Genomic DNA, 27,245 nt, shown 5'->3' with positions numbered 1-27,245 from the left:
ACTGCCATTTTGTACTTTACACAAATAAATCTGCATGTTAAAAGTCGATCGCATACCCATATGGTCATTTCTGTGGTACTAATTACATGCAATGAAAGGAAAAAAAAGAGAAATGATTGTGGTCCACTACATGGCTGTCATACCAAGTGCTGAAACCAGCAGAAATAACACAGCAAGAATGTGCAAAAAAAGTGTAGCTGACAGACTTTGAAACTGCAGTCAGCAGTTGCTGGGAATATTGACAAGATGTTGAGCTGTGTAATGGCTCAGGTATTACTAATAAAGTGTATATTATGTACCGTATTTCACTGAGAACTTCTGAAATCGAAACCAAAAGAATAAACAGTCGTTTTACACAGTAATGATAGCAAGCACCAGTCTGTTACCAAGCGACTTAAAAAATGATTTTTATTATTAAGCCAAAACAAGCTGCACCCTAGCTATGTCCAAAACGCTAAGAAAAACATGAACTGAAAAATTCACAACAATATCCAAATTGATTTGTTACAGTATTTTGTTAGCACCATAGGTCTTAATGGCTTTGCTCGCTTAGTTAACACCTTAGCCTTTCTTAGATCAACTCGCACTGATAGCACCAGAGTCTTCATTACCACTTGCTGTTTTATCACCACAGCATTTGTATGCTCAACTAACTCTGTTAGCACCATCCCCTTCATTAGCTTAGCTTGCTCTAACACAGGATCTCTTCTATGGCAACAACTCATTCACTGGGACTTGCATGGTAATATAATTACCATAATCCAAGCCTAATAAACTGATTCAAAATATGTGTTGTTATTTGACAAAGAAAAACCCATTGACATGGTAAAGGAGATGTTTATTTAACACTTATAGAAGGAGTTTCCAGGGTCATGACAGGAGTTTTCAATTACAGACCTCTTTCTGGTTTCTCAGTAACGTTAAAAGCTATCTCAGCTTTTCTCAGAGAAAAAAATCAAGGCTGGTGAGGGAACTGCTTAAAAATGCTATACAGTGAGGGAAAAAATTATTTGATCCCCTGCTGATTTTGTACGTTTGCCCAGTGACAAAGAAATGATCAGTCTATAATTTTAATGGTAGGTTTATTTGAACAGTGAGAGACAGAATAACAACAAAAAAATCCAGAAAAACACATTTCAAAAAGTTATAAATTGATTTGCATTTTAATGAGTGAAATAAGTATTAGACCCCTTCATAAAACAAGACTTAGTACTTGGTGGCAAATCAAATACTTAAACTGTTCAAATAAACCTACCATTAAAATTAAAATCAGCAGGGGATCAAATAATTTTTTCTCTCACTGTAATGTAAGCATCACCATAGCATTTGTTGGCTCAGCTCGCTCAGTTGGCATCAGTTAGTCTAGCTCATTTTAGTTAGCTGTCACAGACTTCATAAAGGTTTTTTTTTTTTTCCTAAAATAAATTGGATTTAAAAAAAAAAAAAATAGGAAAATATCAGGCCCTACCAATACACCAATACCTATTGTCTGTAGTTTAAAAAAAAAATAAAAAAATTAAAAAATTAAAAAAAAAGGGGGGGGGGGGGCTTACCTCTAAAGTGCACTCTTCATTTCTGTGAGTTTTTTTTACTTGAGCTAGTGAAAAGCAGAGTGGTAAAGGGATACACATCTTGAAGGGAAGGGATCTTGAACTTGCCACCCACATCACAGAGCCTTTGAGAGGGCTGAAAAAGATTAAGCAGGCTTGACAAGGCCTTTCATCGATCCTGATTAGATCGGTGTTAGTCAGTAGATAAGGGCAGCTTGAAGCATGTCAGGCCGTTTCAGCTTTCCAGCTTTGCCTCTGTTCACCCTAACTATTGTTCTGTACCATAAAAATGGATTTGCGTATTAAAATATCAATTACATTCATGCATATAGTTTTTACGTTGCTAACTGCAAAAAAAATGAGAGAACTGTGGCAGCACTGCCCACATTCACGACACAACCTTGGTCATCATTTTCTCCAAACTGCAAGATCTTAAAACAGCTTACAACAGAACATACAACGGATGATGCAAGAATACTATTTTCAAAGGACCGAAAAAAATAATCAAAATAGATGGTTCTAGAAAGACAAATGTTCAAATGGCTGCACTATAGATACCCAGTATTTTATCTGTTGGTTAAAGTTATACTGTATAGGATTTTTTGGTTAAATATGAACAAAAACCTGATTATTGAGTCAGGGGAGGAAAAAAAAAATCTTTATAATAAGATATCCGTGAGCTGCTGTGAGTCACCCTGACAATCCTGTAATAGTAATTCACAGCGACTTCTGTGTCAGCGGTGTCGGGTCGGATTTTGCGGGAAATTTGTAAGCATACGTCATATGCCAGATCAGATATGTCAAAAAAAATCAAGCCACAATTTCAGGCACAAACAATGTCAGACTGGTGGAAAGAGAACAAAGAATATCAAGTAAATCAAGTAAAGTAAAGAGTATTCAAGAGTAAATCTTTTTAACTGATCAAAATTTAACTATTCAGACTTTAATTTTTTATTCATTAACATATTCACACCGTTGGAATGAATGCTAATTTGGCATTAACAACAAAACAAAACTAGCTAGCAAACTTACCAAACTTAAAGCTAACTTACCTCCACAGGATGGCAAGATGGCAGATTTGATGGCAAATGGACTTTGTTCAAAGACAAATTAGCACAGTTATGTGCAGTTCAATATTGATGTGAATTTGATTTTAAAAATTGATAACAGCTGGGCAAGAGAAAAAACCCTCATGGCATTTAAGATTTTTACACTGAAGGTCAAAATAAAAAATATGAGGAGTAAGAAATGTTTTTTTTTTCCTCACAAATTTACTTGAGCAAGAGTGCAAGTATTCAACTTTAATAATACTTGAGTAAAATATAGATCTTCCAAAACAGTACTTGAGTACAGTAACAAGGTACAATTACTAAAGTATTTTCCAACCCTGGAGACTACACAGTGACTGGCTGGAGCTGCAACCAATCAGGAGAGAGATTAGAGCATGAGGATGTAATCAAGAGTAAGAGAGTTTTAGCTTTTTTTCTTGTTGTGGCATTTTCTGTTTGTTAATTTTGTGAGAATCTAGTGAATAATAACAGATTTATCTTCCGTTGGATTTTGTATTAGAACCCAGTTGAGAAGATGCTTAGCTAGAGAACTTCATCAGTCCTGAATCCTGTTGTCTCTTATAGTATAATATCATTCTCCCACTCATGCACTCTCACGCTTTCTCTCTCCTGATTGGCTGCAGCTCCTGTCTGTCCCTGTATAGCCGGACGTCTTTTGTGTCTGAAATTAGAGAGGGATTATATTTGACTATATATATCTGAGTTGGCATATAACATATGCGTACACATTTCCATGTTTATAGCTGAAATTCCAGCCAATTCCACTGCTGATACAGAGCTGACTGTGGATTACTATTACAGGACTGTCAGGGAGACTCAGATCAGCTCAGAAGCATCACGATATAAAGTTTTTTTTTCTCCTGACTCATTAACCATGTTTTTATTCAACAAATAAAATCCTATACACTGTAGCTTTACGTAAGGCCCAATGAGGTAGAAACCAGGTACAGAGCCAAGAAAACTCATTTCAGCTATAAACATGGAAATGTGTGAGATACTCAGCGAGCTGGGAGATTAACTTCTAAACATATCAGATGCTTCAAGCAATCAAATAAGTAAAAACACCAAAATCTGAGAAAATATAGGGTAATACGAACAAAAGTGGCAAAACACTAAAGTGTGGGGTTCTTGAGTATATTTATCATGTACTTTTCATTAATTTAGGCTTTTACACACTAACTGCTACTATACATGCACATACTAATGAAAACAGTGATAAGATCTAACACATAAAAATACAAAATAATGACTCCAAAATACAAAATGTATTTGCTAAGTCAGAAAACCATTCAGTTTGTTTGTTAGGTTCCACTCTATTATGTAGCTTAGGCTGTAATCCTCGCTCAGAGACCTGCAAACCCAGATCAATTACACAAAATCCCCAACACAAAATCACCTGTGTCAGAGGTTCACCTTTATCCAAATCACTGTTTGATTAACGTAAGGAGGATATTTTAGTTGTGACTGAGTACACCGCAAAGCAGAATTTCAGTAGAGGATCCTAAGCCTTTTAGCCCTTTCATGCACAGTGTCCACACTTATTTACAATCAATTTAAGGCTGTTTTTAGGAAAATATAATCTATTAATCACCTTTGAATCACCTGAGACCAGTACTGTCAATTAATTTAAATCATTATCCTGATCTCCTGTTGCTCTCTAGACTATTTGCCATTCTCAATGCAGCATTGCTCTGGTATATCTTTACTAATTTATTAATTCAATTAAAAATATACATTTTGATCAGACTCCAATGAATGTCTTAGCTTTTTAAAAAAGTACCTCCGAAATCAGCCGCATCATGAAACACTCCTAAACTGTATAAATTTAGGCTATGTCAAGAATACTGTTATATTTTGTTTAAAAAAAGATTATATTTTCTATAAATTTGAAATTAAATATTTTAGATCTAACGTTACGCATTTTTTGAAAGACTTTTTAAAGAAATTTTTATTAACCCTTTTACTCATGGTATTCCTATACATGGCAATCCATTTATTTTTTAATGTAATTGATGTATAGCAAAAGTCAACATTCATTTGACATGCAATATAATTCATTTTAAGCAATAAAAAGCCATCTGGATATGTTTTTAAATAATTTATGAAAGAAAGGGTTAAAACTATAGTTGGTACATAAAAACAAACCTTAACATCAATTTAAGAAAATAGAAAAATAACCTACAAAGAGCATCAGAACAGAACAATTCCAAAATAAAAAAAAAGAAATAAAGAGAAAAGGCTTTGAGTGTTTATGGCTGGCTTTTACAACCCTTGAGCAGACTGATTCATAGCAACAGTTGCCACAGTATTAGATTAACTAATGAAGGATCAAATCAGTGGAATTTATAGCAGGCCATATGGAACACTACCACAAAACAACTGGATGAGAATCAAAGGAAACACAGCACGCATCAGGCCACTGTCAATTCTGGAGACAACATTTGCATTCCACGTTCAAAGATGTCTGCTGTGCAACAACCTGTAAACTTTATTAAACCAACCTGAATGTTTTTTTTTTTTAAACTTTGCTTCATTACAATGAATATACAGCATTTCATTAGAATTAACAACTGTGCATAAATATACTGAGAATAAAGTTCAATGAGATTCAAATGAAAGCTCTGACGTTTTTAGGGGATGAGTTTACAGGCCTGTCAGTGTACTAAATGATGACAGATTTTCTGAATAATTTGATTAAAATGCAGCAGTCACTTCTAATTTAAATAAGGGACAGAATGAAAATGACTCACTTGTGAAAATTCACTTGATCACATTTCCATTTTTCTCACAGAGGACGCACAGTATGACTGTCAGTTCAGTCATGTCTTGCAGAAATTGACCCAAAGGAGCTTAGTATATTTAGTATATTATATTTAGTATATTTGAATAAACTCAACTAAATGGTTTGTCATCGTACCCATCGTTTATTTCCTGCACATGTTAGTATCTGATGCCTCCAGGAACCCCAAGATGCTTTCAAGCAAAGACTTAAACTCCCAGTGCATTTTGCTAAATGGGTAAATCCACCTCAAATCACCAGATTTTAAAAAATGTTCCCAAGTGACCATTTCAGATTTGCTTCATACTTTCAGTATTAATGTCATTATTCCCAGTATATAGTGTACAAAATTTCAGGCTTGTATCTGTGTTAGCTTCTGAGATATAAAGGCTTCACAAAAAAGGGAGTGTGGTCCTGAAAAATGAGCGCTACAGAAAATATTACAAGGTTTCATAAGTCATTACTTTTGAACTATTCATGCTAGATGCATGAAATTGTTGTCTAATATAAGATGTTATTTGAAAGCCTATATCACAGAATACACCACAGAAACTAATGCAGATACAAGCACATACAAATTGCAAAACTGGCAATGTAGGATAACTGAAAATCTTATTGTTCAGGCTTGAACTACCCTGCAATATTTTAGAACTGTTCCAAATGCTTACTCATGGATATTTAACATAACATACATACAGTACAGCACAGCTGACTATGTACATCATATAACATTGTTCTGCACAGTAGTCACGATGTCATATAATGTTATAATAAAGGTTATCATTACAATTCCTCCATATTTAACCACACGAGACATCAAATGAGCATCCATCTTAGTTTGGCTAATCACATTTTTTTGGTTACCACCTGCTAAGGTGAGAAACATGCATTAGAATCATGCATTTTTCCCATTTCTGTTTGAAAGCTACAGAGTGTACTGTAGAGCTCGTTTAATACGATAAAATGCCGTTTCCACCTATTACAAGAATGTCCTTTTAATCAATTTTTAGTGTAACTGTCATAAAGGTATTTATAAGATTAGCTGATGGTAGATCACGTCTTAAATAATTAAATAACAAATTTGTGCTGTCATCACTCCCACTACTGTCTGACTCTGACATCCACCCAAAATGCATTAGTGCAAAATGCATGAGCCCACTTCTGAATTTAATTACATATGATACATGCATATCATATCAGCTGTGATTTAAATTTAAATATTTATAATACTAATTACTAATTAAAATATTAATACTACTTGTTATTTAAACATCTTCTACACTTTGAACATTAAGCCCTCAGATAATCCCAAGTTTTGCAACATCCATCTCGAGCATGATTCCAAGCACTAAGTATAGTCATTCTTAAAAGAATGTGCAGAAAAAGCTATTCAATTTTATTTGTACATGGTCACAAAGTCTCTTTAGAGAAATCTGGACATAGATTTTGATCTATAACGAGAAAGCCAGAGGTCACAGAGGTGAGGAAAAACTCCCTGAGACAACATGAGGAAGAAACCTTGAGAGGAACCAGAATCAAAAGAGAGCCCATCCTCTTCTAGGCGACACCAGCCGAAACAAGCTCGTAATGTAGAGTTAATATTTGAGGGCCGGGGCTCTTACAACAGGGCCTGAGCTCTAAAAGCGTGAAAGCCCGCTCTGTAATTTTCACCTCTCATTAGTATCAGTGTCACCTGTGATCACCTGGGTGCTTACGGATGACAGCAGCGATTTACAGAAAGCCCAGGGCTTCTGTAAGATCAGAGATATCACCTCTCTCAGTGACTCCAGCGCAGATGCATTCTGGCAATCAGTGTTCCTCAGTGTAGTGATGAAAATGAAGCTTTTTGTGCACTGCTGTGCCATTTAGCTCTATTCAAAAATGAGATGACGCAGCCGCAGTCCTCTGCCTTTGTTATTGGATGCAGTCCAACCACGCAGGAGCATGCATTCATATCATAAACATTATTTCTTTAAAAAAAAAAAAAAAAAAAAAAAAACGAGTTCAGAATCCATTCATCATCATAATGGCAAAGTGCAGCGTGAAAACTAGGCCTGTAATTGAGTTTATTTGTTGCTCACCATAGGGGCTTGTAAATAAAAAGCTATTTGTTCCTGCTGTGAAAAAGGTGCTTAACAAGCAACAAAGATCTGATCAAATATAATGCATGAAGCATGCATTCAGGAGTCTCCACGGGTGAGCAAAACAAAGATAAAGAAAATATTAAGTCTTGGGGCTTCTTGGAAAAAAAACAAAAACAAAACAAATGGCAAATGAACCGAAGATGAGCAGGAAATCAATAACAGCTGCAGCATAATAACTGTCCAAACAAATAACACTAAAATATTTTTTTGTTGTACAGGTTTGAAACACAACACTATTTAATTCCGATTACTTCTAATGCATGGATGCTCTCTTCCAGTAGTCTACATATAAAGTATATTGTTTTTTATACCACAGGGCTGTTGAATTCTCGATTCTCATTGGTCAGAAGGAGTTGATTAATTTTCTCTTGTTATGGTAGCACCAAAGGCACAGAATTACAATACCCATCAGCCACTGCACAGCACATGACCACGTCACACACCATGTGAGATTAAGCACACCGGAATCACGTTATAGTATAATGAGCACTAGTATTTAAGTCCTGTCTTGTGTAGCACCCTTTATCAAGCTTTTGTCGTTGTTGTCTTTGTTCCATGTGTGCCATGCTGTTGCTTCCAGTTCATTTGGTTCTTCCCTTGTGTCTAAAGTTCATGTTTATGGTTCTTATGCTCACCCTTGTGTTTGTTTTGGTTGTACTTTGTTTAATAAATCACCTGCACTTGCATCCGCCTCTGCTATCAATCCGTGACCTCTCTAACAGCAGATATGACAATAGTTTCCAACAAATCACTAACAGCTCATACTAACAGCTAATTCACAGGGACTTGTATGATAGATGCTCCACTTAAACAGATTAAATAACGTGTGTAATGGTTGATATGGTTTTCTGCTAGTATTTTTGTGAGACACTTATTTTAACATTTATGGAAGGAGTCTCCAGTGTCAGCATCTCCAACGTCTCCAGTGACATCTTCAGGACAGAGGAGTATACGCTTTCTCTGTAGCATGACAAGCTGCATTTTTTTTTTTTGTCTTATTGACTTCAAGAGAGAGAAAAAAGAGAGTTTGGTGAAGGAATGACTGTTTACAGCTGCAATAACATAAGTGAGAACAGGAACTAACTTGCTTCATGGGCCTTCCACGACATTAAAAGTAATTATAAATGGATAAAAATTATGTCATCCTTTAATAATTAAAAAAAAATAGTGTTGGCTCCCAGGTGGTGCAACAGAAAAGCGTTTGCCCTATTGTCAGGAGATCCTGAATTTGAATCCAGACGATACCGCAGCCATCCACGGCCAAGAGTCAAAAGAGCAAAAGTGACCGTGCTCTCAGGGTAGGAGGGCAATCGCGGGTGTCAGTGAGCTCATGCATGCAGAAGAGTTTTCTCCAGAAGCGTTTTCCTCCATGTGTGTTACGCCACCCTGTGATGCAGCGTTTTGAAAAGATGAGTCACAGAGGAAGCACATGCTAGCTTCCATTTCCTTTTATAAACAACATAGAAATATATGAAATCATATTATATTTCTAAAACTGTTATTCTCAGAATCTGTTTTTTTTTTTTTTTATTCAGAACCAAAAATCTCAGTTTCTAGATGACCTGGATGAATAAAATTCATCTTTGTCTTCATTGCTATCACTGATTAGAAGGACATTACAGAGAAAATTATTAAAATGTTGATAATTTTTGGATTTATGTTCGATTTTATACCGAAAAATCACAATAGCATATTGTATTTTCTTGATTACGAAATAAAGAATTAATATCCGAACTGTTCTGTAAAAGCATTTTAATTCTAATATCAGTAAAAGGCTAGATTTTTGGTTTTAAATTGTATGCAAAATTTATACATATTTAATTAGATGAAACCTTGTTCGCATCAATGCAACTCTACAGGATTTATGCAATATAAAGATTTAATGTGACATCTGTTGGTTTGAAAAATAGATTATTCACCTGTAGTTTCTTTTTTTATATACATGTGACATCTCATGGTGACAGAAAATCCATAGTCATAGACACAGTAGCTGCCCTTAAGGCCAATTTCCACTGAAAGATGTTTTTGAACCATTTTTCAGTTACACTTCCCTTTAAACGGTTTAAAACCACAACAACTCCATGAGACTCATCACTCATCTCTCTTGCTGCACTTTCTCCCTGTGCTGTGACTTTCCATTTCAATTGCACACGCAAGTGAAGCACAAAACTCCACAGAAATCGATTCAAATCAAGCTCTCCTACTCTCTACGTGTTGTGAAATTTATTTAAAACTATGCATTAATATTCTGATTGTGCTGCCTATAGATAGAACACTGCGCCTTTTCAAACTGCAAACAGGGCGGTGTACTACACTCAGAGGAAAGCAATATCTACCCTCTTCTGCATGCATGAGCTCACAGGTACCTACGACTGGCTAGTATCATTGTGATTGAATGGGGAAAGAGTGTATGCCATTCCTTCCACCCAGATAGCTCAGCCAATTTCGTGCTCTTGGACCCCCGGCCACAGTTGACTGTGGCATCATAGGGATTCAAACAATTTCCAATCGGGAGCCGCTCATTTCCCTAGTTTAAAGACTGTATGGTGTATCTTTGCCAAAAAAAAAAAAAAAAAAAAGGAATCAGATGTTATAATCTAGATGTCAGAACTGTGAAACACTGAAAACTGCCGATGCCAAATGTAGTTACTTAAATAACACCCTTAGGATATCAAAACCATGTTTTTAATCACATTTCCATTGTCAGTGTTGAAAATAGCTGAACTGAGAGCAGCTGTTCAAGCAATGCTCAGATCAAATACATTACATTCTATTTCATTTGTACAGTGCTTTTAACAATAAACTTTGTCACAAAGTGACTACAGAAATCCGGATGCAAATTTAGATGTCTAATGAACAAGCCAGAGGTGAGTGGTGAGAAAAGAAAACTCCTTGAGATGACATGAGGAAGAAATCTTGAGAAGAGCTAGACTAAAAAAGCAACCCATCCTCTGCTGGGTAACACCAGATAGCGTGATTATAAATCGCTACTCTTTCACAATGACCTACTATAAAGTCAAACAGTACTAAGTATGTTGAAAGGATGTTCTGTATGAGCAAATAGGGAATAAGAGTCCTAGAATGAGCACAGGACAGTCGTTATGATTACAGCAGCAGCTCTTGGGTACAAATCTATATATAACCAGGTGAGGTTATTCACTGAAGCAGTGGTCAGACTTGGGCATAACCTGTTCCAATTCCAGGCTAGCACCAATCACTAGCTCAGAATTCCAAATGTCCAGTAAAAAGCACCACCAGGCCAAACTAGGTGTGCAGAGTCAGCTAACCAAAGCCAATGTCAGTGAGAGCAGGTGAACTCACACTGCCTGTGTCTGCTGTCTGTGTTTAGAGCACTGGCTGACCCCATTATACACTTTGAGCTTAGTATGAGACAACTCAGTAGACCAAGTAATATCCTTCAGATAAGAGAGCCGAGCCACAGCGAGCGAGTGAGTGAAACTCAATTTATAACAACACACTGACACCTAGTGTGTGACTCAAAGGAAACCAGGCATCTCGTTCCAATCAATATCTGCTCTCTCTTGCAGTAAACATGTCTTTTTTGTTTGCCACAGACCGACAGACCTGAGGAGGAGAAGAGCAGAAACACAGGCTGCATGTTATTACTCATCTCTGGCCTCTCTCACAAACCTCTACAGATGCCAGATCCATTAAGATAGGCCACTCATCCATTAGTGATCCATCACCATCACTGATCCCTCACATCTTTAATTCAGAGGTGAGGCACGGACCATCAAAACAAAGATATTCGAAATATCAATATTTTGCTGTAGGTTTTCTAGTGAGCAGTTTCTTTTTCCATCTAAAGTGCTGCTAAATCAGGATTAAGAAGTACCCAAGAAAAACAACAACAAAATCAGAAAGGGTCAGCAATATGGACTATTTGGAATTGTACAGGTTTTGGACTGTTTTAGACTGTTTAGAGGTAACGTCGCATCCACTGACCACAAAAGACTAATTTCAGCTTTTCTCTGAGGATGAAGCGTCATATTCAGAGTTGAGGTAAGCACAACTCTGAAGGATTTAACACAGAAATTGTTCACATCAGACCTCAGACATGACTTAAGTGCTACTCAGACAGCTGAGTGTGAGAATTACCTGCAGGGCAGAGTTTGCCAAAAACAAAGGTGTGTCTCAGTTAAACTTGATTCTGACCTCTGACATACCCCCATTTTTCTTGCATGATATCGACTTGAGCATGGAGCAGTATCATGTCCAGAGCCATTGTCTGAGAATTTCTTGTAACCACAATATTGCACCAAGAAATATGTCTTGGACAATGTACATTTGTAAGTAAATTTGTAAATATGTAAATACACACAAAAAAGGATACAATCACAACTGAGGGCAATATCCATTTTATAAATAAATATAGATTGACTGCTTTTATGGGAGAAACAATATAGTGATGATGCCAATATTTTGTATATTAATATAAAAACAATATACAGGTAGTGTACATTTTCTGTCAAACACTGAAAAATAGGTCAATTTTAGGCAGTGTATACTAAAACGCAGTGTATGGTGTATGCATGGAATTTTTGTCGAGCATGCGTACATCGTAAAGACACTCATGTCTGTTCAGTGACACTCCTATCAGTGTCCGGAAATCTCATCCCATCCAAATAGTGCTTAAGTGCACACATCTGTTTAAGATAACATGTTCCTTCTCTCTGGGTTCTCTCAGCGACAGAAAAATAAAACTGACAGCAGAAATATAATCTCAGAGCTCCTGCGTCAACACTGTTATTCTCAGATAAACGAGTTGCTCCTCAAAGCTTTAACATCTATATCAAGAGAGTCCAGTGACTCACAGAAGACGCACTATGTTCCCTCAGACACAAAAAAGATAACTGCATGTCAGGATATTATACTGTATTACAATACAGGAAGTGTGGGACAGAAGACATTATTAGCTTTTCCTGCCACAACTGACTGGCTGTATACAAAATGTTTTGCGTTTTACAAATTTGAATTGTTAGAAACATTTTTTTCAGACTTATACTGGATTATACTGATTCACATCTGTGGTCGTGATTTTAAAAAGGAACTGGCTTATAATCATGGGATGTTTTTATGAACCCAGTGACACACACATATACACTCAGGCTTTACCTGTGTTTGCATTTTGCGATCTGTCTACCAGGAATTCTCGAATTTTCTCCACCCACAGGTATAAGATGCTCTCTCCAGGATTTTCCCTGCCATGATATAACACATCCAGGTTACAATTGAGCAAATAAATAATAGCACGATTACAATGCTTTAGTAAGGATATGCTCATTTAATATTTTGGAATGAGTTTCCAGTGTCAGTACTTTGTAACATGACGTTAACATGACAAACTGCATTTTTTAGTATTTTAACTTTAAGAAATAGAAAAAAAGAGAGGCTGGTGAGAGAACAACTGTTTATAGCTGCTATGACATGTTTTGTTGACATTCCTAGGCGTTAAATGTAATCGTAAGTGGATAAAAAACATGTCATTCTTTAATAAATAAAAAGGCAATTATTGGCAAATTATTAATGGTATAAAAGTAATAAAACATTTGAGATGTTTTGCTGTTGGAAAGTAATCAATGTTTACTCCACTTCATCATACCACCCTGTCGTTGATTATTTTCCTGTAACAGCATGTCCTAAAGTGTTTCATTCTTCACACATATTAAACTGGCAGCTCAATGTATGTTTTATAGACCTATCAGCATGGCTGTGAGAGTTATGGTAGAACTTACAGATAGAGTTCCTCGAGGCTGTTTGACAGTGTGATTCTGTCTGGACCTCTTAACCATGCAGCACTGGAAACATGACAAAACAAACATGATTCAATGAAATGTAATTTCACAAATAAATAACTTGTATTAAGTTTAATTAGTATTAAAAGCATTTTGATTAATAGAAATAGAAATAATTTAGAGGAATTATTTGGTGAAGACAATAACTTTCCATAAGCTATTTCAGCAAACTCAACTAAATGAAATCCACTGCTACTCAGCAGCAGTTCTACAGCAGCAAATTACTGAAATGCCCCTTGAGGTCAGATTGTAAATAACAGATAGCTAATTAATATACAATGCAAATAAAAGCTCAAATCAAAGGCCAGAAGCTCAAAACCATTACAGTTGTAGGAAGGAGATAACAACGGTCAGGCAACACAGTTGCTCACAGTGATCCCATCATGTCCTAAGCACTGAATAAATCCATTACATACTTTAAAGCAACAATCTGGTGAAAATAAAATGTACATAATTTTACCAATCTTACCACAAACACAATGGCTCAACAAAGACATGTTTGGTGCCTCTGCATTTGCACTGGAGCTTAGTTTCTTCATGTCTTCATGGTGTAAGATCAAACAGTTACCTCACTGCTGACATTTTCAAAATACTGATTAAACTTAAATGTGGCGTTCCTGCCTATTATCATCAACCTGTTGATGTTTTTTCACCTGAGCAAGTTTGTCACTTCATTGGTGACAATGCAGGGAGTCTACTGCACTGAAACCCTTCGGCTGTGTTTAATCCGTTACTGCTGTAAACATGTTACACAGCAGTAAGCACGTTACGCTGCTGTAAACACGTTACGCTGCTGTAAACATATTACACTGTTGCAACCACGTTACACTGCTGTAAACACGTTACACAGCTACCTCTACTGCCGCTCCTAGCAGTCCCCAAGTTTATCATACACAACAGCTATCATACATGGCATAGCTGACAATAACTTTACAAACGTTGTTTTTGACTAAAAAGAGCCGCACGGTGCCATGCTGGTTAGATTTTTTTTTATATCTCAGTGCATCGCCTTTCCTCATATCCACTCTCTCTTTCAGCTTATAATGACAATGTACGAGATTTTAGGAAAAATGTCATTCTCAAAAATATACTTCTAAGAAAGAAGACAAATTAGGGGATTTTGATATTCTTGTAATATATACAAAGATGTGCAAAGATTTCATGATAAAACTTCCTTTCATTTGAGGCTAATGTACATAAAAAGGAATGCTTATAGCCACTAGTTAATCATCATGCAAAAATCATGCCTAAATCCTCAAACGCGTCTCAAACCGCGCCACGTTTGAACGCAGGAAAATTCATATATAATATTCTATATACCCTAGGTATTTCTTATGTTTATAAAATGAAAGTATATTTTGTCCACCATACAAAGAAATACAGGAAGACAGTGTACTTACTTGATTTGGTATATTGGAGGCGAGGAGCTTGGGTAGTCTTCAGGCAGTATGACCTTTTACAAGCAAAGATTAAAGAGTTCATAAACAGTATCAACTCTTATGTTGTGTTATACGTTTATAGCAATAATGAAGGAATAACATCACTGCATTAATATATATTAATAATATACTAGAAAGAGCAATTCATCTTGAATTGATGCCCGACTATTCTCAGTAATGAATACACCAAAGCAACACATTTTTAAAGCTATATATTTTTTTATGTATTGTGTTATTACACAGGCATTGTCTCGCGTTAGGTGTGTACCTTGATGCTGATGGAACTATATTTAATTCATAACATTACAACTTTACTGTCTGTGATGATAGGAATGACATTACAGCCTGCCTGACCTGACTCTACTGTTCTTCTTCATTTACCTGTAAACAAACAGAACATCTGGGCTCAGAAATATCATCTGATATTTTGATGCAAAAGACCCTCGACGCCTCGTCGATCACACACCACTCCTCCCCATAGATAGAGGAAAGTGCTTCGATTTCTTCAACCTAATAAAGTGAAATCAAAGTTATCAGACATGAACAACTTCCCACAAAGTTCTTTAAACGCATTTAGACCGCTAATGTAAACATATTTCAGAGTTCAGCATGAGGAACCTGACCTGTCGCTGCAGATCGCCGCCATTTTCTGTGATTGTGTCCATTTATTTTCATTTCATATTTTTTATTTTGCTGTTTGTGTAGTGTACTCAGGTTTGCTAGCACATTTCTGACACGCCAGGTAAATCCCAATCCACTCTATACGCCCTAAACATGTGCACTACATGGATTAAGAAAGTGTACCCTTTGTAGTGCTATACATATCCAACAGGGAGACATTTGAGATTGTGCCTATAGCAATCACAATGACCCAGGAAGTGATTCAAACACGTGTACTTGTTTAACATTAATGTACATTTCGTCCGTGTTTTTTTTAGCCGCATTTGTATCTCCACTCTTTAGCGCAGTTTGCTTTTATATGTATTTTTTTCTCGTTTTTTCATGGTTCAAAGAGGGCGTGCACGCCAACACTTCCGGGGTCAAACCTGAGCTCTGTCACGTGGGCTGTGACGCGTGCTTGTGTATTCTCTCCAGTACTGCCTAGAACAGTAGTGAATGTAATATGAACATGTTATTGGTTAGTTTATGGCCATTGGCATAGAACCAGTGGCATGTTATTTGGACTAACAGATTTGTTTTATCCAGGCAGACTTTTTATATCCGTTGTATGGGAAAACCCGTCATGTGTTGCTATGGATGAACAGCCAAAAATGAGCAAAAAAATAATAATAATAAAATAAAGTTTTGACAAAAGTAGGGGGTTTCTGCCTGTAAAATACTTTGGCACTTCTAATAAATATAAATATATTACACCAAAATTATGTTGAATGGTTTTTTTTATGAACTTTCTAAACTCGCCTTGGTTATCAGCAAGTTTAACAAATGCAGCTCTAGGGTCCCTGGTTTGATCCTGAGCTCTGGTTACTGTCTGAGTGGAGTTTCCTCAGGGATTTTCTTGTTTCTTCCCACCTCCCCAAAATATGCCAGTATGTGGATTGGCTAAGATAAATTGCCTTTAGGTGTGAATCTGTGTGAATATTGTGCCCTGTGATCCAGGGTGTATTCCTGCCTCATGTCCAGCATTCCCAGGACAGGCTTCAGATTCACCGTGGCCTTGACTAGGATAAAGCGCTTACTAAATGTTAGTGACTGAAAACTGTTTAAATATTTTATTTATTATATATTAAATTGAAAACTAATTAAATCAAAAACACTTGCTTTCAGACAGCCAGTGGGTTGGTGTATTTCAAGAAGATAAGATTCTTTTATTGTTGCAGTTACAATATATTACCACATAAATGAATTCAGAATCGAGTCTTTAAGTATGATTTTTTTTCCCTTTTTACTTTTGGGGTGACCAAATGCTATAATTTTACTTGTGCCTAAGATAGATCCAAAACAGAAACATATATCAGATTAGGAAAACTTGTAGTGGGTTAGGGTTAGGCAGTTGGTGGATTGGCTAAGATAAATTGTCCCTAGGTATGAATGACCGAGAGAGAGAGAGAGAGAGAGAGAGTATGGAGGAATTTTCCTGTTATCTATATCAATATCATTTGTTAATCAGTATTATATCACTCAGTATCTATGCAACAGTATTGAAAAGTGGCCTTAAATCACCTCATGTATTAACTTACAGAGCTTCATTTATAAACTACACTGTACCATTTCTAGTACATTTAGAAGGGTGACTTTATGCCTATGATCCTACAAAGATGTTTCTGTGAGAACAAACTGGTGTGACCTTGTACAGTAGGTGGTGTTTTTAAGGTTAAGGCTAATGTTGTTTTTGAAACATAAACTGACTGAACTCTTCCCACGGTTAAAACTAAGATAAGGGGAAAGTGAAATAATTGGGGTGAGAGGCAGGTGTGTGATTAAGAGAAAGAAGAGAAAACTCCATCCGATGAGATCATTGTTTTAGAATTGTATAAAAGCATGGGCCACGATTATATAAATCAGATGCTCTGCAGACCGTCTCGGCTTTGCTGTCTGATTCAATAAAGTCTATAGATTTTTGACATCCAGAACCCCTTGTCTTTGTAAATAATTTTCTTATTCTGATTTGCAGAAGTATTTGCCACGACAAGAGAGAGAGAGAGAGAGAGAGAGACTGCGCATGCATGTGTGTGCATGTGCATGGTGCCCTGTGAGAGGACTGGCATCTTATCCAGGGTGTATTCCAGCCTCATGAACCGCGTTCCTGGGATGGGCTCTGGATTCGGCACCAAACTTACCAGGATAAAGCACTTACTGAAAGTAAGTGAGTGAGCAAATATTTCACCATGTGCAATTTTTCCCAGGCTGACACACATATGATCTGTGGTGATTCTATGCTGGTCTCTTTCCACTGAGGAATAAGATAGAAGTGGGTAACAAATCCCCACAGCCACACTCCGAAATCTAGTGGAAAGCCTTCCCAGAAGAGTGAAGGTTATCATAACAGCAAAGGGGGGCTAAGTATGAATTGGGATGTTTGAAAAGCACATATGGGTGTGATGGTCAGGTGTCCACAAACCTTTGGCCGTATAGTGTATATGGAAAGTGTACCTAATAAAGTGGCCATTGTTTTTTTTTTTTACCTTAATGTATAAGAAATAAGCCAAGCCCAAATAATGTCCAATCAGAGGGAAGTATGCAAAGCAGAGGCTTCTTGTCCAATAAAAATAAAGAGCTTCATGAATAATTAATCGTATACCAATGTTGTTCTACTTCATGCGCGCTGGCGCTGACAGAAAAAAAAAACAAGCTACATTTTTAACTTGAAGGTTGATGATAATGGCGACGGCGATATACCTCGAACACTATCTTGACAGTGAGTATACGCGTTTCTGTTCGTTAGTGTCAGAATCTGTTTTTTTTTTCCTTATTTTTTTAGGGAAAAAACATCTGGCGCTCATGAGGGCTTTTGGTGGCTTCGCAACGCAGTCGGCGCAAGCGAGCTAAGCTAAGCTAACTATAAGGCTGGCCTGGTGATACTGAAATATCTGTCGAGTTGGTAAATGGTTCTAAATTTATTAACATTATTGCCTAATCAAATACTGCAAACACCTGACAGCTGACAAACAAACCGCTAGCTATCGTAATTTATAGCATGTTAGCTTTGTAGCTAGCTAGCTAATATGAAAGTTTTGCAGTGTTTGCTAGCTAGCTATCTGGCTGGAATATAAACATAGCCAAGCTGCCACTCAAGTAATGCAAGATTTGCTAATAATTTTCCTTGCATATTATTTCGTTTTATTATTTTAGTTAAGGAAGAGTTAGAATCATTACAGGGAGCAACATTTTACAATTAGCCAAATAAAACTGCCCAACTTCCAACTAGCTAGCTAAATCAGCTATAAACACAACAGCTGTGCTTGTGCCACAACTAGCTCCCATTCATGTCAGATTTTACATTACTCTTCTTGATGTGTATGCTACACCAGTGTTTCCCAGTCCTGTTTATTTCTTAAACATTATTATAGTGAGTTTGTCTGCAGTAACACTTGACTCATCAGCTCATCAACAAATCCCTCATTAGGTAAAAATGAGTCAGAGCAAGAAAAGAGAAGCACAAAATGTGAAAGTGTCTGTAAACGCCAGAGCTAGGACTGGGAAACCTTTGGCTCTCAAGTTACACTCTGTGTGCAGAATAGAGACCATTTAAGTGTAATGTTATTTCTGCTGTGCTATTACAGTTTTTTAAAAAACAGAAATATGTTCCAGGCATTGAAAATTTGCCATGTGAACTACAGAGGAACTTCACCCTGATGCGGGAGCTGGACAACAGGACAGAGGGTAAGGAAGTACTCATGTACATGCAATCTTACCATCTTACCAATACATTACCATTCTGGATTAGATTTACTTAGAAAAATACTATAATGTAATTGATTAGCAGGGAGATTTTAATCTGGTACCTTTTTTTTTGTGAGTTTTTTAGTAATAGTAGTCCTGTTTAAATCAACCTCACAGTCATAACTAAGCCTGTTAATAGATATAGATATGGCTCTGTATTATCCAGTCAGATCCTTTTAATAATGTTTCAATGTATAAACCAAATTTCATGTTGCTGTGTGTTTTTTGAATCAATGTTTCCCTACAACATGGTAGAAAAGAAGGGAGAGATCGATAAACTCGCCGAAGAGTACATCACAAACGTCCGGAACCTTGCGTCTGAGCAGAGGGTGGAACATCTGCAGAAGATTCAGAGCGCCTACAGCAAATGTAAAGAATATAGTGATGACAAAGTGCAGCTTGCCATGCAGACATATGAAATGGTTAGTGACTGTATAACCTTTTTTTTTTTTTAAAACAAAAAACTGGTAATGTACTTCCAAACTTAAAAAAATCCACTTAGTCGTGCATTTAATATGTGATTTGATCAAAGTTGTTAACACAGTAACTCAGATTTTTCCATTTAAATTCTCAGTAGCTGCTTAAAAAAAAAAAAACCTCTTTCTGGATTCTCAATACTTTGTAGGTTGACAAGCACATCCGAAGGCTGGACGCAGACCTGGCCCGCTTTGAGAATGAGCTAAAAGAGAAGCTGGATGTCAGTGGTTATGAGAGCCCTGAGAGTAGAGCACTAAAAAGTAAGACTTTAGCACAGCAGCTTGTATGACTTCCTGGAAATTATGTGACATCTGCATGTTGTTTTGGGGAAGTGAATAGCATATTTCGAATCATCTGAAAAGGCTTGATGAAGTGGGAATAACTTCTGTCACTGCCTCAAATAACTCCACTTTCATCTGTGGTGAAATTGCTTCAGAATTTAAAGGAAATAGATCAGCCAAAAATGAAGTTTACAGTTTTCCCTTTAACACAAATCAGCTGAGATGCGTGTGTTGTATGACGTGTCCATCATTAGTATGTGACTAATAATGCTAACAAAAAAAGGGAAGCTTACAGCTACCAGTTTAGCGTCATGCAAACTGCTTGTCTAAATCATCACCCACAGCTCAAAAGAAACTGTTTGTCTCAGTAATATAATCTGTATATAGTTTTATAAAATATCAACATAAGTCCAAATTCACATATCAAATTACAACTGCATCAACTTAATTTTAAGCGCGTAAGTGATTCCAGTTTAGCTTTTGTTTGTCACTCTTAATAGAAAAGTGTTTCATAAGCAAATCTTAAGAATACTTGACACTGTTTGAGGCTACTAAAGAAGCAAGCTTTAGACATTAAACACATCTTGGCTGATCGACTACATTAGGGGTAAGTGGAAATTTTTATTTTTGGCTGAACTGTTTCCTAAAAGTTGGCTGGCATATTGGCCACGTGCACGGATTGTACTGTTCATCCAGACGCAGCAATTTTTGTAAAGAATGATTTGATGAGAGAGGTTTTGTTATTTTGATTTCTCTGAGCCAACCTCTACATCATGCATTTTTTCAACCACAAATGACAAGGTTGCTCGATTTGGCATTGAATAACGCTATGCAATAAGAAAATGCTCTCATTTGATCTCAGTCTGAGGCAGTATTGTTAAAGCCTGTTTTTTTTTTCTGCCACTTTATGTATATGATTTAATTACATAAAACAAATCATAATATGAATCTTTTAATATCTAAATCAGGGGTTTCACACACATTCTGGGTATTGGGCCACATTACACTTTACATTACACATAAACACATTAATCAGTTTAGTGACCAATAACACATCAACCACGCCTCGTGTTCATTTATGAGTGTTTATGTGAAAGTGAATGCAAAAACAGACATGCAGTATATCACCCACAAAACACATGAACAGACCATACAGTGTCTTGCATAAGTATTCACCCCCTTGAACTTTTCCACATTTTGTAGCTTTACACCCTAGAGGTAAAATGTACTTAATTGGAATTACACTCACGGAGCATGTTACTTGGAACACCTGTACACCTACTCATTCATGCAGTTATCTAATCAATCTTGTGGCAGCAGTGCAGTGGATAAAATCATGCAGGTATGGGCCAGCAGCTTCAGGTAATGTTCACTTCAACCAACAGAATGGGGGGAAAATGTGATCTCAGTGCTTTTGACAGATGGGGTGGTGTGAGTATTTCTATAAACTGCTGATCTCCTGGGATTTTCACGCACAGCAGTCTCTAGAGTTTACTCCGAATGGCACACTTTGGGCCCATTAATACCAATCAATCATTGCTTGAATGCCACGGCCTATTTGATTATTGCTGCTGACCATGGCCACAATTTACCCATCTTCTAATAGCTACATCCAGCATGAAAATGCACCATGTCACAAAGCAAAAGTCATTCAATGACATTGACAATGAATTCAGTGCTCTTCAGTGGCCTTCCCAGTCAACAAATCTGAATCCAATAGAACACCTTTAGGATGTGGTAGGACTGGAGATTCGCAGCATGAAAGTGCACCTGAAAAATCTGCATGATGCAATTATGTGAACATGGACCAGAATGTCAAAGGAATTTTTCCAACATCTTGTGGAAACCATGCCACGAAGAATTGAGGCTGTTTTGAGAGCAAAGGGAGGCCCTACCCAGTATTAGTATAATGTTCCTAATAGTAAAGTGCTCAGTGAGTGTACATGTAACCATTAGCACATTTTGTTAGTAGCAGAGTTTATGGCCCTAGTGGAATAATAGAAACTAGCTCTTTTTCTTAGAGGGATTTTAAATTAATTTGGTGGCCTGGATTAGAACGGGATGGCCCCAGCCCGTGGCGATCTAAACTGATTTTTTTTTTTTTTTTTTTGTGTGTAGAAGGAGGAGGCAGAGGGTTTAAGGATAAGCGAGGATCTAAAGGCAGAGGAAGAAAATGCTCAGATGATGACTCACCGCGAAAGAAAAAAATGAAAAACAGGTTTAAGAATTTATTCATTCATTGTTTTTCTGTCAGCATTAATAAGCCTTTTGTTAGTTCACCAGTATAATTACAGTATAGTTACAGAGTCTTACGGTTCCCTTTTTTCCATTCTGTATTTTTCTAGTCCTGATTTCCAGGAGTCCCTGCTGCCGGTGCACCCATCAGATGTCCTGGACATGCCAGTGGACCCCAATGAGCCCACATACTGTTTGTGCCATCAGGTGTCATATGGAGAAATGATTGGATGTGACAACCCTGATGTACGCCTCATTTATTAGTATTATTTAACATTCATTTATTTTTTATTGTTCTCCTGTTTTTTTAAATTATTTTAAAGAAGTTTAGAAACCTGCTACTTTTCATTTAAGACTTAGATCTGCATGTCTGTATAAGACACAGCCCCTAGCTTTCAAGGTAAAAGTAATATTTTTCACAGATTCAGGATAACATTACCATGAACACAAATGCTATTTATACCACTGTTGAATTTGTGATTCTGATTGGACAGAAGTTGATTGACTTTCTATAACAGCATCTCAAATCCGCTGTAATTCAAACGATAGGTTTATACAGTTTTAATGCACTCTTTCTTGTACGTTATTGTTTCTCCAGTAACAACTCATTCATAGACAATCTACATAATCTAAAGCTAATAATAAACGAATAAAAATATGCTGTTATTTAACACCGAAAAATGTATACTTGTTGATATGGCGAAGTTTTCTGTAAGGAGACGTTTATTCAACATTTATGGAAGTTTTCTGACATTGGAAAACCTTCAGGACGGAGGAGTTTACAATGTGCGGTTTCACAGTAACTTTATAAGATGCATTTTTTAACTTCAAAAAGAGACTCTGATGAGGGTGAGAACAGCAGCTAACATGTCTCATAAACATTCCACAACATTAAACGTAACTATAAATGGATGAAATGCATGATGTGTTGTTCATTAATAAATTAAAAATTGTAATCATTGGCAAATTGCTGTAGTCTAATAGGAAAATGTTGGGACATGTTGTTATAGGAAAATAACCAACTTTTAGGTGGTAAGAGTAACACTGCTTTGCATTGGGCCACATCACACCACCACATCTTTGATTAATTTCCTATGTTGGAACGCCCCAGGTGTTTTATTACTTAGTTAGCAGTAGGCTACAATCAGTATTTATTTGTCAAACACAGTTTACTCAACCTTTTTTAATACTTTTTTTTAACAGTGTCCAATCGAATGGTTTCACTTTGCATGTGTGGATCTCACAACAAAGCCCAAAGGAAAATGGTATGTCAAACATCTGATGAAGTGCCAAGAAGGATTTAAATACATCACAGATTTAACATTTAAAGTATACATTAAAATGAAAATTTTTTCATTCCCTAGGTTTTGTCCGCGGTGCACCCAGGATCGGAAGAAAAAATAAGATTTCTAACTCTATGACTTTTATACATAACTGTATGCATATATATGTATTTTGTCTATGTGGTAAAATAGGATACTATGTACAGTATAAATATATCACTTTCTATATGACTATGATAAAGGAAGAGAGGGTCACAATGAAACAAAACCTTTATTTTTTAATGTACTTGAAATGTGTCTGTTTTGTTATTTCAAAAAAAAGTTGAATATTGTACTGCAAGTAATCTGGTATCTATTTTATTTTTATTTTCTATGGAAAGTGTAAGCTTACATGTGTATATATACACACTTCTACTGAATTAGCAACATAGGATTTCTTGCTAAATGAAGTCAAAGCACCAAAATCATTGTTCTTGCAACTTCATTTTTAATATTTACATGCTGAAATGTTGTTAATGCCTCAAAAAAACATTCACGGCAAGAATTTAAGTTATGAGGATTTTATTTTGAACGTAAATGTTAAAGATGCCATGTGCAGCTGTCCTGCTGGATGTCGTATCTTTAGAGGAAAAAAGTGTTTATGACGTGACTACTTCTGTAACTCCATCCGGATGAACAACAGCTCATCTGTGTTACGTGTGTACTAACGGCTGCTGTTTTGGCAGAATCGGACTTTTCCTCCACCAGCTTTGATGCACTTTTTCTTTTAACCAGAATTTGTTCCCTTGAGCACCATGACCAAGGCCTGTGTTCTCAGTAGTGTTTCAGAGGAGGGGTCAGGTCTCGGATCAGCTGTCCTGCTATGTCGTTTTGTTCATTAAACAACCTCTGGTCATGCATGTGTCCTAGAATGGAGGAACTCAGTCCTTAAGGAAATAAGGGGACCAAAAAAAAAAAGAATCCAATGAAGACCATAAATGCAGATCATCTTTGATGGGTTATTTGTGATGTTTGTATGTCAATCATAAATTAATACCCTGAATCAATACTCCTGCAAGATACTTTATTGCTCTGTATTTGAGTTTACATTTGTAAATGTAACTGAGTTTAAAATAACCCTAAGCATGGTGGTTTTATGATTACATCCCTACAGTCCACACGCTGGACAAAGTGTGCAACCTGTCTGCAGCATGAATTTTATTTCTTTTTTTTAACTGAACTAAAAATCTGATTGGAAAATAGGCTTCTGGTTTAGGGTTAGGGTTCTTACAGTTTTTACACCTGTGTTTTTATTTTTTTGTAGGGTTTGAGACACTTCTTTGCATCATCATAAAATCTGGATTTATTAAATGTACGTGCTGCTGTTCGTGTGCTTTTGACTGGCTTTTTTGTAGAAATACCACATCTGTTAACATTATTCAGTAGAAAAACAAAAAACTTGGTCTTTAAACATTTTTAAAAGAGCTGGCACAAAAGAATGAATGTGTGATTAGGTGGTTTGGCACTGATGCCACACTGCTGTTATACTATCTAAAATGTCTCACTTCATTGCGATGTTGGTTTTAAAAAAAAAACAATAAATATTTAGCATTATTCAAGCATGCTAAAACAACCCATCCACCTACTGGCATGTTTTTTTGGAGGTGGGAGGAAACTGGGGAACCCTAAAGAAACCCACACACACACAGCAAGAACATGGGAAACTTCACACAGGCAGTAACCCGAGATCAGGATGGAACCGGGGACCTGGAGCTGTGAAATTGCAACACTACCTGCTCTTCAAAACTCTTCATCTGATTGGTCCCAGCTGCAGGGTTCCCGGCTGCTGTTTTCAGGAAACTCCACCTCAAGGTCGTACACAAAGTCTGGGTCGTCTTTGCGGCGCCGGTTTAGCTCGAACAGCACGTCCATTTGCGCTTTGCGGCGTTTCAGCTCTTCGTCACTGAGTTTGTTGAGATCGTCCTGATGGGTGTGAGAGTGACGCTGTTCTTGCAGACTCTCCTCCACACTGAGACCTCGCAGGTGATCCCGGAGCACCGTGTATAACCTCACCAGCTGCTCCAGTGACACTGAGTCCAGGTAATGTGCGTGATGGGGATGATGCTTCAGTCTCTCTGCAGCCCTGCTGCAGTCTGGAGGAGTGAACCAAAAGCAAAGACATTTTTATCTAGAAAAAATCACTCCATCATGTTTAATCAATAGAGTTAGCAAGTACAAGAAAGAGAGTCTGTTACCTGAGTATTCTGAAAAGTTCCTCACTGGCATTACTCTTTTACGCAGCTTGTCTGTATGTTCATTTTCATATATGAGGATGACTGAAGGTGGATCAAACTTAATCCCACATCGTTTGGCTATTATAGGCATGATGTATGCCTACCACTTTATACTCTTTTTTCTTGTCACCTGTAGGAAGAGAAAGGTTCTTTTCAGCATTTGGCATCAATGCAGTCTAATGGTCAAATGCAATTAATTAGCAAGTCCCCAAACTCTCCCTAAAATGCTTCCACCCCTGAAAGAAAGAAGCAAGTTGGCTCTGAACTTTCACCTAAAAGGAGGAAAGAAGGAGAAGAGGAGAGGAGAGGAAAAGAAAGGAAAGGGAAAAGGGGAAAGGAGAAGAGGAGAGGAAAAGAAAGGAAAGGGGAAAGGAGAAGAGGAGAGGAAAATAAAGGAAAGGAAAAGGAGAAAGAGGAAAGGAAAGGTCAATCTACATCTAAGAGCTGGTGCAAACTGTTGACTCATTCGTGAATGGCACATCACTACAACATCCCTGATCTATACAGAGAAAATCTGTCCTCTTTCCTGTCTCTTCTGTGTTATCCCCATACACATGCCTGAGTTTATGAATTGTATGTAATTGTGTACAAAGGCCATAACTGGTCTTTGTAGAAAAGTTCTTGGGCTCTTGAAGCTCGTTAGATTTGGCGTAATATGTAAAACACAGCTAAATGGATCCACAACTCTGGATAAAAATAATAATGCTCTATTCGCTGTAAACGGAGTAAGAAATAGGTTGAAATTAGTCTCCTACATAATTAGGATAATTGGGGGTTTGATTCCCGCCTCTGCTCTGTGCTCCAGGTACTGCGGTTTCCTCCCCCAATCCAAACACATGCGTCGTAAGCTGAGTGTGTGAATGTGTGTGTGTGATTGTGCCCTTTAATGGTTGGCACCCTGTCCAGCGTGGCCCCCGCCTTGTGCCCTGAGTCCCCTGGGACAGTCTCCAGTCTCCCCGCGACTCTGTTTAGGATACGCGCTACAGAGAATGGATGGGTGGAAATAGCTCAAACTTTCATTTTACTCTGGTCAGACATTATATTTGTAATCAAAAGTGTTTAATTTTGCGCCATACTCTGTAATAAACTAGTCTGGATTAGTATTTAATAAAGCAGAGAATGTTTTCAGGAAGCTACCTAGCTGCTCGGCTTGTGTTGCTTTAGCGGTTGCCATAGCAATAGAGTAACCAATAGCATTAGATGAAACGCCTCATGATACTACACCTAGAAGCTAACTAGCCAAATCAAAATTCTTAAAATTCCGCTGGATTTTTTTTGTTGTTGTTGTTGTTCTTTTACATACCTATAGGCGTTATGAAAAGTAACTGAACTGCAATTTAGTAGAAAACGGCAAAACATCCACGCCACCTCTGCCGAGAGGCTTCTTCTTCTTCTTCTTGTGGTTGTAACCACAACTATTGAATTAGCGCCATCTGTCGGTCATCCGTAACAGAATACGGAAATAACCGCCGATGACGGCCAAATCTCAAATCACTC

General features: G+C 37.1%; 3 protein-coding genes across 8 annotated transcripts in view; 1 reads left to right on the top strand and 2 right to left on the bottom strand.

Annotated features, from left to right (window-relative positions):
- The window catches only part of impact (impact RWD domain protein), a 48,166-nt gene extending 32,426 nt beyond the window's left edge, over positions 1 to 15,740 (bottom strand). The window contains exons 1-5 of one of the 5 annotated variants that reach the window (XM_053238240.1): positions 15,422 to 15,740; positions 15,180 to 15,308; positions 14,760 to 14,812; positions 13,300 to 13,362; positions 12,680 to 12,765 (exon numbers count right to left, since the gene is read on the bottom strand). In XM_053238240.1, coding sequence (XP_053094215.1) covers positions 12,680 to 12,765; positions 13,300 to 13,362; positions 14,760 to 14,812; positions 15,180 to 15,308; positions 15,422 to 15,463 — 373 coding nt within the window. In that variant the 5' untranslated portion in view covers positions 15,464 to 15,740. The remainder of the gene's footprint in view (positions 1 to 12,679; positions 12,766 to 13,299; positions 13,363 to 14,759; positions 14,813 to 15,179; positions 15,309 to 15,421) is intronic. The other 4 variants (XM_053238237.1, XM_053238236.1, XM_053238239.1 and 1 more) reach the window with 4 other exon arrangements.
- Positions 15,741 to 18,021: 2,281 nt separating this feature from the next.
- On the top strand, positions 18,022 to 24,841 carry ing5a (inhibitor of growth family, member 5a). Of its 2 annotated transcripts, none has more exons than XM_026927657.3 (8): positions 18,022 to 18,174; positions 19,068 to 19,139; positions 19,455 to 19,621; positions 19,825 to 19,936; positions 22,076 to 22,175; positions 22,303 to 22,438; positions 23,396 to 23,457; positions 23,557 to 24,841. In XM_026927657.3, the coding sequence occupies exons 1-8, from the start codon at positions 18,132 to 18,134 to the stop codon at positions 23,594 to 23,596; spliced, it is 732 nt and encodes a 243-aa protein (XP_026783458.1). In that variant the 5' UTR covers positions 18,022 to 18,131; the 3' UTR covers positions 23,597 to 24,841. The 2 variants fall into 2 exon arrangements, with proteins under 2 accessions (XP_026783458.1, XP_026783466.1); XM_026927665.3 differs by lacking the exon at positions 18,022 to 18,174 and adding an exon at positions 18,187 to 18,357.
- Positions 22,173 to 27,173, bottom strand: cep19 (centrosomal protein 19). Its single transcript, XM_026927676.3, has 4 exons — positions 27,052 to 27,173; positions 25,710 to 25,878; positions 25,248 to 25,607; positions 22,173 to 24,401 (listed from the first exon to the last, which is right to left on the bottom strand). Exons 2-3 carry the CDS (start codon positions 25,837 to 25,839, stop codon positions 25,255 to 25,257), a joined length of 483 nt encoding a protein of 160 aa, XP_026783477.1. The 5' UTR covers positions 25,840 to 25,878; positions 27,052 to 27,173; the 3' UTR covers positions 22,173 to 24,401; positions 25,248 to 25,254.
- Between the last annotated feature and the right edge of the window lie 72 nt (positions 27,174 to 27,245).

Source organism: Pangasianodon hypophthalmus, chromosome 11 (genome assembly GCF_027358585.1).
Source record: "Pangasianodon hypophthalmus isolate fPanHyp1 chromosome 11, fPanHyp1.pri, whole genome shotgun sequence".
NCBI lineage: Eukaryota > Metazoa > Chordata > Actinopteri > Siluriformes > Pangasiidae > Pangasianodon > Pangasianodon hypophthalmus.
The sequence above is the reverse complement of the archived record's forward strand: the minus strand, read 5'-3'. Positions and strand labels throughout refer to the sequence as shown.